The sequence below is a fragment of the Chlamydotis macqueenii genome, chromosome 10, assembly GCF_036417535.1.
Source record: "Chlamydotis macqueenii isolate bChlMac1 chromosome 10, bChlMac1.mat, whole genome shotgun sequence".
Taxonomy (NCBI): Eukaryota; Metazoa; Chordata; class Aves; order Otidiformes; family Otididae; genus Chlamydotis; species Chlamydotis macqueenii.
The window spans coordinates 1,031,709-1,044,181 of NC_141565.1; the positions used below are offsets into that span (position 1 = coordinate 1,031,709).

General features: G+C 44.0%; 1 protein-coding gene across 1 annotated transcript in view; it reads left to right on the plus strand.

The window, feature by feature from the left end:
* WNT7A (Wnt family member 7A) overlaps positions 1-12,473 on the plus strand; it is a 38,268-nt gene that overhangs the window by 13,341 nt on the left and 12,454 nt on the right. Inside the window, exon 3 of the mRNA XM_086755305.1 lies at positions 194-465. Coding sequence (XP_086611431.1) covers positions 194-465 — 272 coding nt within the window. The remainder of the gene's footprint in view (positions 1-193; positions 466-12,473) is intronic.

Genomic DNA, 12,473 nt, shown 5'->3' on the forward strand with positions numbered 1-12,473 from the left:
GAGAGCTATCATTTCAGAGAGTGAACATCCGCAAAAATCAATACTTAGCAGAGTAGAGACCTGCTTATGCCTGCAGATGTACAGCATTTCTAATAATAGCCTTCCGATGTTTGCACCACAGGAACTCACCTATCTTTTTCTAACAAATGTCACCGAGTTGTATCATGTATTTACTGCACTTTTTAAATTCCAGGTAGCAGAGAAGCGGCGTTCACCTATGCCATCATTGCTGCTGGAGTAGCACACGCGATCACGGCTGCCTGTACGCAAGGCAACCTGAGTGACTGTGGTTGCGACAAAGAAAAACAAGGACAGTACCACAAAGAGGAAGGATGGAAATGGGGAGGCTGCTCCGCGGACATCAGATACGGAATAGGATTCGCCAAAGTCTTTGTGGATGCCCGGGAGATTAAGCAAAATGCAAGGACGCTCATGAACCTGCATAACAATGAGGCTGGGAGGAAGGTAAGTGCCTCTGCTCTCTGTCAGATGCGGCTGTCTCCGTCCTGGGATCGGAGATGGGGTCAGATCATAAAATCACAGAATCGCAGACTGGTTTGGGCTGGAAGGGACCTTCAAAGCCCATCCAGTCCAACCCCCCTGCAAGGAGCAGGGACATCTCCAACCAGATCAGGTTGCTCAGAGCCCTGTCCAACCTGGCCTGGAATGTTTCCAGGGATGGGGCGTCCACCGCCTCTCTGGGCAACCTGGGCCAGTGTCCTCCCACCCTCATGGTAAAAATGTACAGGGCATGAGAACTGCAGGGTGCTTTGATGCCGACCTCATTTTACAGTAGGCAAGTAAGCACCTCTGCAAGTTATACAGGCTTGTTGGGCCATCTGTCCCTGAAATATTTGTCTAAATGTTACTCTTTGCAATCGTAGAAAGAAAAAAGCAAACACACATTTTATCTGGAAAGTCAAATGGTGCTTAGGATAAAAGCTCGCCTGCTACTGTGTGGGTGAATGGGATTCCCGTCAGGTTCAGACATGAACTCCTCACTCCTGTGAACAGGGATCGTTTTCACCCAGCTGTTTGAACCTTGCTCTTTGTGTGAGGACTACCTCTACAGTAGAAAAATACTTTAGCAGAAAGGCCACAGGCTGATTCACCGCTACACCATTCCGTGGATTTGGTTTATCATTTTGCACAGCGAGATTCCTGCCCCCTCCCCGTTCTTTGGGACCAGGCAGCCGAAGGCGGCTACTGCAGGACTGGTGCTCGGGAAGACAGGAATTCAGTGGCTCCCGGGCACCCACTGCCCTGGGTTCACTGCACTCGGTCCACTTTGGGATTGTCAATGGCGGCCGATGCAGATGCCAGACCCACCTGCTCCCTGCTCCTCAGGGCCTGGGAGGCGGGGCGCTCCCCAGCACACATCTCCGAGCAGTCTGGGTGGCGGAGTGGCCCTGGTTTACACGGGCTAGGAATGGCAGGGCACGTCTGTGTGTAGGTATAGACCGACGCTGCTTTCCATCCGGGAGTCATCCATTCACCGATTGCGTCTTACCTAAACCCTCCTACTTTCCTAGCTCTCTATTTCGCCTTCTCCAGTGTTTGCATTCCCGTGCACGAGTACTGATTTCAGCATGACGTTAGTGCGGCTTAGAAGCAAATGGGAGAAGGAAGTTAGGAACAGCAGTTAATTTGTGGATACTATTTTTGTCGTGGTAATTATCTGTAGGCTCTGAGACATCTCCGCTTATGCTGGAGCCAAGCAGATAGCATTGAAGAAAAGCCATTTCCACCCCAAACAAAAGCCCAACTTTTCTTCTATTTAATGCTGCCGTAGTACTGTCATAGGTCAGGTTATGGTTTTTACTTTGCCTAGTATCCCAGATCCCCATGTCTGGCTCCCGAACGCAAACGCGGCACTTCAAAACACTAGCAAAATTAGCACTGAACTCTGAGAATAGTTTGAGGAATAACCATTAATATTTGCTAATCAAAGTATCTGAGATTCAGTATCTTTAGCACTTGGCTTCTGGTAGCATGGAGGCACAAACTGAAAAGTCTGGTAAAACACCAAGGCCCAGTCTGCTCTGCTCTATAAGCACAAACCCATGGAAATAAAAAATAACACAGGAGCTTCACCTCTGTGGGAAAGCTACTTCCCTGAAAGGCCCGCTTTTATTCGATAGGTGCTGGCAGTAAAAATTCCCACGAAACGACACACCAGCCTATAGAGGACTGCCAGCGCAGATGGAACGGGCTACTGTCTAGAAAGTTGTTTCAATTACAAAGCTCAAAGACATAGACGAAAAAAGAAGCAGCATTTCTTGGATCTGTTATGAGCCAGGTATGGACCTAGGGTAGCAGAGGAGGGATACTAGTCCTGGAGCCGGCGTTCGGCAGCCCCCCCTTGAGGACATGAGCTCCTTGTGTTCCTCACCTCTCTGTGTGCAATTTGCCATCCTAAAAGATTACGGCTGGAAGATTCAGCCCTACGCATTGTTATCGGGGAGAAGAGTGGTGCGCCCTATCTCTGGCCATCTGCCATTTCTCCAGCAGGCTCAGGAACTGTTCTGATCTGGAGATATCTCTAGGCTTCTTCCTGCATCCCTTACAGAGCAAAATTACTGATCTTTGTTCGAACAAATCTCTGTTTGAAATCTGCAGGGGAAAGAAAGAGTAACATGGCTGAGAAGAGGCACGTTACTCCACCATCCTGTAGAGAATGAATAAATGATGTTTTTGCTAGAGAGATTCCTTTCAGGCTTTGCTCTTATGTGAAAGATCACAGTATTTAAAGACAATTGGCAGAGGGAGGCCATTACGAGTATTTGGCAAGCTAGGTCTCTCACAACCTAATCCTTTCCCAACAAAGACTGTCTTGTTTTGAGGTGGTGCTCTCCCTTTTGGAGCAATACGGATCTTATCAGCCTCCACACAATCTATTCTTGGTGGCTTTCCTCTGGGCTACAAATTCTTGTCTAGTTTTACTTGCCCGTGGTTAGGTTTTTTATGATATTTGTGCACCTAGGAGACAGACTGGCACCTACTAGGCTTCCAAAAATAAACTAGATGTTCAATTCCTATTGATTTGTTGTCTTCACCTGTAGGCACTGCTACACTTTTCAAATGTCAGTCCTCTCTACTTCTCTGGTCTGGCCGTGTGAAATTGTGCTCACAAATGACCTGTGAAAAGGTCCTTCTTAGGATGACATCAGCAGCAGGTGATTCAGGATGCACTCATCAGATATGTTATTATCTAGTTGTCTTCTTAAGAATCTCTGGTAAATTAATCTGTCCCATCTTGGCAAGCAAGAGATGGTGACAGGCTTTACGCTGCAGTAGGCAGGCCAGTTGGGCTTACCAGCAAGACTGAGCGTAGATGGGACTGTATGGTGGAAACATAACAGAGGCCCACCAGTAAAAGCCTGATCCAGACTTTTTGGAGACCTCATTTGAAGACTTTCCACCTTTTCATAGTCTTGTTTTACATAGGCAGATGTCTCTCTGCTGCCGGTGGTGCCAACAACAGTCTCTTTGAACCTACCAAATGCATGACTGGCAGAGCAATAGCATGAACGTCTGTCAGCTCTTTCTAGATCCAAATAAAAATCGAATGTGTCAGATGGGGAGCTGTGGTGGAGCAAGTAACAGTTCTCCTTACCGTTAAAGGACAGGGCTCTAGCTCTCTATTTCTCTCTGTCTTGGGACAAACCACCAGGACTCAGTTCCATAGCACGTAGGCACAACTTCAAAGTTCCCAGGCTGCTTGGAGGGGAAGGGGCAGAGTTCAAAATAGGGGTCGCATACACCCTACAAAACTGGCCCCAAGCTGCCGGAGACACCTCCCATCATTTGTCAAACCTACTGGAGAGCAACTATTCCTGACCTCCAGAAACAGAGTTTAGGGTGGTTTTCCTCTTTGAATCAGTATCTCCTGAAATGCTGATTCACTGCAGGAAGAAGCAAGCAGAACAGGGAGAACAGGAGGAGAATTCATTACGGCTGGGTTGGAAAAGAGAGATAAAGCTTGAATTAATTTAAAAGCGTAATCCTGATTTGCCCTGCAAACTTCCACACGAGGGGTTATAATTGCAAGACTGAACTGTCTGTTAGCAAATTTGTCTTCTCAAGTACAAAGTTAATTAAATTACTGTAAGTAACACAATAGTGTATGTCTGAGAGATATTTATGCTCCAGGAAATAAAAATATTATTCTCCAAGTTATCCTGCTGAAAAATAGCGAAGTAGGTACTGAAAGGTTCTACATATTTTGGCTGTAAACTTTCCATTTTGACAGCATGGCGAGGTACATGACCAGATTGCTCTCTCCTCTCTTTTCCTCGGTGACATTGAAATTCCACGAATGGCATCTTGCATCAGCGTTACATCATATTAAGTATAATGCAATGTTATGAGTCATTGTTATAAATCACGGGCACAGGCTGCATTAGAAGGCTTTTGCAATTCAAGAGCACATCAAGGTGGATTTTTATTCGGCGTTTCTCTTTGGAGGCATACCTAGGTGCGCTAGCTTTGCAAGGTACCATCACCCCCCGAACCAGTAGCGTTGCGGTTTTCCCTTTCAGCTCTAAGGCTTGTAGGAGGCATGCGGTACGTGTCTAACAGAGTTGCTGCAGACATCAAGCAAAGCTGTGAGGAACCAGAAGGTGTTTCTGAAGCAGATCATGCAATGATCATAATAGACCAAAGTGTTTCGTATTTTATCCTTTAGGGAAAACCTCAATAATGTTGAAGCATTTGAAAAGGAAGGAGTTCAGGAGTTCTCCCAAGCTACTCTGTAAAGCCTACTCTTGTGACATTCACTCTTTTTACTTGCTAGCATCTCTGACCTCGGGAGGAGATTGCTGCTGTACAACTTTCCTGAACCTCTTGCAGTTCTTGCATAGTGTGCAAGACTTGCAGATGAACCACTTCAAAGGTCGCAAGCATCTAGGGCGTTGTTAGAAAAGAGGCAAGGCTGATAAAAGAGACTGCCAAACGATTGTGCATTTATAATTTTTCTGAGCAGAGGCATGAAATTCTGGAGATTTAACAGTTCTGCCTGAACTAAGCCTTAAAGCAGGTGAAAACACGGCACCGTTCCTTGGCGCGGCGCTAGCAGGGTATGGCCGGTGTGCCACGAGGACACGGGACTGGTAGTGGAGCCAAAAGATTCCTTCTCACATCCATGCACCAGCTGTAATCTGGCCCGGAGCAATCTCTGTGCACAGCACGACTGGCTGATAGTAACCAAAACCATCATCTGCATTCAGCTGTCTCTCAGCTCCATCAGAAAGAATGTCTCTAATGGCACGCGCGCACCAGAATAAAGCTTGCCTGTGTCTGGAGCTGCTAAAAATTACCATAGACTCCAGAGAGTCTAGGAGACCAGCTTCCAGCAGAACAGAACTGGGTGAGGCTGCCCTGATGCTCCTGGCACCGGCAGTCAAGCAATATTATAGTATCAGCAGTGCAGCCACAAGTTTCTTGGCATTCAGAACTTAGCAGTGCCCTTGCAATCACACTTAACATTTTCCAACAGTTTTCACTTTTTTTATTTTTCTGGCATAGACACAGAAATGTTCCTGATTTTTGTATTCAGAACCTTCTAGTTCTTAATGTTAGGGATGCTCCTTAAATACAAAGCTGATGAATGATTTTCCTCTTCACCGGTAAATACTAGCTACTGCTGAAACGATCTCAGCAGTGGTACGTTCCTGACTTAGAGTGACTTGAAGCTGGAAAGCATTTTTCTAGAGTAACGTTCCACTTCCAGTTACGAATTCCTATGAGGGATCCTGAAGAGAGAAAGGCATACTCAGGCCTAGCTGTGATGCCTGCTTTGCTCAAGAGCTTGTTCAGTCACATCCAGCTCCCCTTCCTGCTCCCTCACTTGGATCTCCATCATCAGCTGATGCGTTGAGTGCCTAAAAGCAACAAGCGCAGTGCTCAGCCCAATGCTGCACCTGCAACACACAACTGACTGAGCCCTCTCTGAGGTTTCTTGCCTGGCTGATAAGGGACCATAGGAAAATGGGGAGCTCAGTCTGCTGGCACGTTGTTGATAGTGGCAGTTCTGACAGATAAGGTTGCTAGACACGTTAGCATGGAGCCCAGCAGTGAAGAACGGGGCAGAGCAGTGGCACAACTGGAAAAAGTAATCAGTAATGGAGATACCCATGCTGAAGACACCACAAGAATAATCTTCAGCCAGAGCAACACACAGCACTTCCACTCACAAAGCAAAAGAAGTCTTAACAAATCAAAAATGCATCTCCACTGCTAAAATGTCACATAACAGCTAGAAGATCTGGTGTTAGATACACCAAATAGGCCTACGTAGAATGTCCTGGTAGCTGGCTTCCTTGATTAAGCTGTACAATATTTTACCTGGATTAAACTAGGCAGATGGAGAAGGCTTAGGAGAAGGTTTATACAAGTGGCTTGTGCCCAGTGTGACCAGATGGAATATGTAAAAAACGCTTCTGACCAGTCTCAAACTGACAGGGCTGTCCAGGCAAAGAGAAGCAGTGTCCACCCACAGACCCGGGTCCAGTTCTAGCAGGTTATAGGAGGTAAACCCAGTCCCGTCCCACCCTACGGTTCCTATGTTTCACAGGCCTCTTGCTCAAAGCACCTCCCTTCCCTCCAAGCACTCCAACCTCGAGGCTGGCACCGCAGCTGTAGTTCAGTGCAATTAGAAAAGGAGCATTAGATGCAACGAAGGCTTTCCTGGCAATTTCGTCACCACGCGTTTGCTGGGGGGCAGCAGGATTTCCAGAAAGGCCAAGCACTGACTTTGGAGGAAGTCCAAGTCACTGAATGGGGAAACTCTCACTGAGATTGGTGGGACCACAGGAGACAGCTGAGCGCTTCCCAAACCCCCATCCCTACTGAGCGCAGGGCACAACAAGACTCCGTAGGGCAATTTCCCAGGTGTGAAAAAATATATATACATCCTGTGTACTCTTACAGCATTTTGTTTGCATTTGAAAGGATCAAAGTTCTGTTTTATGACTTTCCTACTTTTTTTTAGATAATAGTCTTAAAACAAGTCCAAACTTGACAGACAAGCTCTGCATCTTCTCAACAGCCCAGAGGAAAGATAAAGGGAACATTAAGGTTCGTCTAAATTATGAGGGGGAATTGGACTGCACAAGAACTGTAATCCACAAGAATGAATTTTCATTCCACTTGTCCTCCACTTCCAGCTAATCAGAAACTGTGATACATGGTCCTACTTGTATGTTGGCTTTCGACTCCCTGAGATATCTTCTGTGGTTGAAAACTGAATTCCTGATTTACGCTGAAGATTAGGGAATGATAAATGCTACCGCTTACCTGCAGTCGCAGTTTTAGAGGATTCTGGCGTTATGAGCAAAACGCGCATTTCATGTATATGATTACCGGAGCTGACAATCCGTCACGCTGCTGACAAAGATAGCTAAGACTGAGGGCCAGGGTCCGTTAATAAATAACAAAGACCTCAAATTCCAAATTTAACATCGTGCACCTTTTAGAAAGGAAATAATCAGATGCTTGCTGTAATTATTAAGTTGTTCAGCAAAGCCACTGGCTGGGTCATGGGTTTTTGGCCATTTTATCATTTAATTCAGTCTTCCTCTTTGGAGAGTTAGCAACATTTCCCTTGGGGCATACGCTTGTCATTCAGTACTCAGAGGGGAACATCATCTAGACAAAACCAGTCGCTGTATAGATTATTGGGCTCTCCCAGTTTTCGGCACCTTTGGGTGGGACCCTTGGTAGGGTCTTCAGTGTCTCTCACATTGCAGAACAAAAGCCCTCATCTCTAAATCAACAGTACTGATTTGAAACAAATGCAGCTATCACATAGCATAAGTACTTCAAGGCAAATACGTGTTATGTTTGGGTGTCATAAAACTTATCCTCATCGTGTAATAAAAGTTAGGAGAAAAAGAAAACGTAGCACTTATTAACCTTAACTCTGACCTATGAGCATAGCTGTTTTGCCCTGTATTACTTCTGTTAACCTGTGTTTTTTGATGTTTTATTGAGAAATTAAATCAGAATCCAAATTTTTGAGCTTCAGGCCTAAATTTAGGCCTAAGTTGATAAGCAGAGTTCTGCTTCTCCTGTATTCGCCAGATGACATTTGTGAAACTTCAAATTTAGGTTCCCAAACCTAAGACTGGTTTACTTGCGTAGAACTAGACACCTCCATCTCCACGTAGAACTAGACACCTCCATCTCCACATTTTAGCAAAAAACCAATAGAAGACAGGTATTGGTCAAGTTAGCAGGAAACTAATGGTTAGGCCAGGCAGTTCGCTGAGAACATTTTAAATACACAAACAGGCAGTGTTTGCACTACACGTAAAGTTTACACTGAATTATGCTGGAAATCTTGGGCTGTGCAGTCTCATTGATTACATCTCTGACAAAGTATGGCCATTACGTAACTCTAGGTTTGTGTGATTGACCCTCTGGTACCATGCTGTGTCAACGGGGACAGAAACGGGAATCTTCTGCAGGTACAAGCTAAACCTCTAGAGTCTGAGCTGAAAGGATCTCCAGGAACATTTTCAAGAGCCTTGCAATGATGAGTCAGTAACATGAACTCAGTTACCTGGGCTAAGTAGAGACGTTTGGAACGATACATAACAGAGGTTTTAGTAAAGATTAAAGTTAAGCCAAGGTTTGGTTCAAATGCTTTGTTAGATACTTGGTGGCAGAACACTCTGAAGCCATGAAGCCCTGAACGCTCACCAAAAGCAATAATTGCTAGCATTTGCTGTACAACTGGAACAGACTTTTGCTTTAATGGAAAGGATTTCCAGGTATTTTGAAGTAAACAATCAAAAAATCGATCAAAAGAAGAACAGCCTTTTAGTCCAAGGACACAAACAAGGCCTGTTTTGGTACTGGAAGAACGTAGAATGGGTCTATTAAAGGATAAGGGTTTCAGGTAATTGCAGAGAGGATGCTTGCTCTGCATGCCCAATTAGTGCCGAAAGGCACTAGTATTTATTTGTATTAGAACTGGTTACTGAAATGACCCTCGGCCTTCTGGGCCTTAAAAGTGAGCTGCACCTAATGGACTACGTTTGGTCCCCTGGGACAAACAGAAGGGAAGTGTGGGTATTTACAGACCCTAAAGCAGATCTAAGCCAACGTCTGTTGCTACCAATGGTAGCATCGGCTGGTGGTCTACGCTAAGGAAATTAGCCTTGCCTTAAGCGTACTAGATCTTACACTAAATATAAGATTACACACAATTACGAGTACAACCACGTGTTCTCTTACAGGGCTATTCCCACATGAGATTTTAATTGAGTCATAGCACATACTGATATCTTTGGGTACACAAATCCTGCAGTCATAAACCAATTAACTATTGAGATGGCACAATAGCTAGCCTGTAAATAAAGAAGTTCAATAATGAATCAAGAATATGTGTCCAAAAGGCTTGGATTAAGACCTTGGTTAAGAAAGCAAAGCCCCAGAAAGCATAAACAGTGGAGATGCTCTCCTGCAAAAGCACGTCTTGCAGGCAGTGGCAAACTTTGTGAATTGCCCGGGATCTAAGGACACTAGTGTTCACACTACCACCTGAAGTATTTATAGGATCTGTATCCTCCCCGTGGTCTTTTATTTCACAGAAGTTTCTTCAAAACGTCTACCCTTAGTCATATTTGGTTGAAATGACTAAAAAGGTGCAGCCATTAGCTATGGGGCTTGAGAAGACAGGAAGGCAGAAGGGAGACAGACACCAAGTGAGCACTTTGGCTTTGTTTTCTCAGGAAATCAACCTGAGAAGTCTGCCTTGCTGTCGGTGGAGCTAATTTAGGCTGAAAGGTGTAATCAAAGAATTAAAATATTTTCCAGAACATTATAGATTTAAATAACTATGCTAAGGAATACCTTAGCATTAAGATTTTTTTTTTTGAGATTCTATTTAACAGACTTATACTTTACATTAAGATTCCTCTTAATGACAGATTTATAAAATTAATATCTGATTAGTACATTAAACATGCTGCAGAGATGCATAGTTTCTTTTATCGATGAGTTTCATACTGGTGAAAGCGGTGCTTAGAAGCTATTGTTACAGGCATCCCATGACCTTCTGAACTAAAGACCTAGAGCAATTGGTTAACCCTTTGTTAAAAACATCAAGTTCGATATCAAGACTCATTTGTACATGGCTTATTAAGAGGAACTATTAATGGTATTGTTGGATGTTGCTACTTAACTCATCTATAAGTAGTAAACAGGCAGATCAAAAAACTGGCTAAGTCTGGTCTGGAGGATGAGCTGACCAAGGAGAATTACGTGCATCAATATGAGGCACCTTAAAGGTGAATTTCTCTTAATATGTGATTGCTCACCTGTAAGACAGAAGCTTCAACTATAAAATACCTGTTAGAATGAAAAGGAGAAAGTCTAATAAGCCAGGTAAGCAAGACAGAAAGCCAAAGAGGTTTTCTTAGACTGCACTAGGCATTATGCCTAAAATTAGGAAATTCCACTTTCTTCTGTATAGGAGGAAATTTTCATTGACAACAGGCCAGAAGATCCTTGTTAAAATTCTTGGCCTGGATACGGGCATGCTGATCTTGGCAGCTGCTAGGCTACAGAGATAGGCGCTGCTGGTAGGATCTTATCTCTGATAAGGGGAAGCTATTTGAAAACATGGAAGCGTGGATCTATTGTCCCAACTGCAACTGGAGGGGGAAAACTCTTATGTATAAAACTTCATTTGAAAGTCATCTTTCCGGAATAATTATTCTCACAAGAATATTACAGAGTGAACACCAAAATCACGTTACTTTATGATAATGTGAATATTTTGCATTGTAAACACAAAGTGTGTGGAAATACCTTCACAATGTGTTATTGCGATCAAGTTTCTGCCCTATGATAACGAAAATAATTGCATGCTGATTAGCTGGAGGAGTAATGGGAAATTTCTCTTAAAATGACGAGGATAGCTGTCACTTTCCTGAGCAGCTGTGGCTTGATGTGCCATCATGGCGATATCCCACCCAGGGTACAGGCATCCTTGGCCATGGGCTTGAAGCCGCTGCCACAGTCTCGGTCATGTTGTCTCTGCAAAATGGTGTGACTGAAGGGAATGGAAGTGAGGTTGAGATAGCTCAGGTGCTCTTTCCTGGTGGAGGAACGGTATGTAGGCAGAGCGGGCAATGGGTACGCCTCCCGTGTCATTTACCAAGTTGTGAAAAGTATGATCGGTATTAGGATTGCCGCTTAAAGATGTGTCCCTGTCAGTCAAACACAAAGATACCTGGTGTTTCTTTCTAGACCACAGGAGTCGATGAAGAAGTTAAGCTAAGAAATATTGCATTTTTATAAAGGCGGTACTGAAAAATTAACGTAGAAGTACTTTGGAATCACCTGAAAAGCTTGATAGGAAGGAAAAACATAAACGATTTGCTAAAACTGCTGTCCTGAAGAGCTAAAATTTATGTAAGCTTTTCAGCATGAGAAATATGCCTTGTGTAGTATTATTTGCCAGCTACCTAAGGGTTAACTCTCATAGTTCGGTATGCAACTAAATGTACCGTAATTAACTGTGTGTGGCTATTGGTTAAAAATGTTTGGAAGCAACATGAAGTGATATTATTTTGCAACCAGTACTCCTGCCAGTACCTGGCTTTATTAGTTTAGCACGAGAGGTGTTTTCTGATGAGTTGTCTGGAACGAGTAAGACCATTCTTTTGGTTTCTATCATTCTTTGGAAACTTTTCTCTCGACAGCTGAAGCATTTGTCAAAATGCTCTACCTGGGTGCTCCTGGTTCTTTACCGTGCAACGCCAGCACCACTTCATTTGAGTGCTTCACTACTGGTGGGGAGAGTTACACGGAAGATGAAGTTTGGTGGGAATGAGTCAGCCCTGCACCATTCCTCTCCCTGTGTACATTAGCTATGACGAGGATAAATTCCAGTTGTGTCATTTCCTGCTTTCCCTACTTTTTTTTTTTTCAGTGAACAGTGACTCAGGCTCCATGACACAGCCTGAATCCCTGCCTGAATAACCCCCAAGACTTTAACTCATTCTGTTCCCAAACTGAGGAGCATAAATAAGTTTTAGTTCATCTTGCTTGGGAGTACTTCCAATTTCTTCAGGAAGAGCATGCTAAAAGATAAACTACAAGTGTAATTACTTTCTTTTTTTAAAATAAAAAAGCCACTCTGTGCTACATTTTGATCTCAGCTTGGTGCATTGATATTTAGAAGCCCAGATTATGCATGAAGATCACTGCCCTAAGATCAAAACTAAAAATGGACGCGCTGGACGTAGGATGCTAGAAGAATTATATTGACTTTGAAGAGGTCCAGGTCGGCAGACATCACTCAGTTGAGATTTCATTGACTTCATTACTCAGATCCATACACTGACTGCAGGACTGAGCTCCTAGGCTGAAGTAGGGATTAGGGGAAACGGACAATGGACATTCGTCATCTTTCAAATACGTGACAAAATACAGCCCAGATCACTATTTTAGAGAGACTT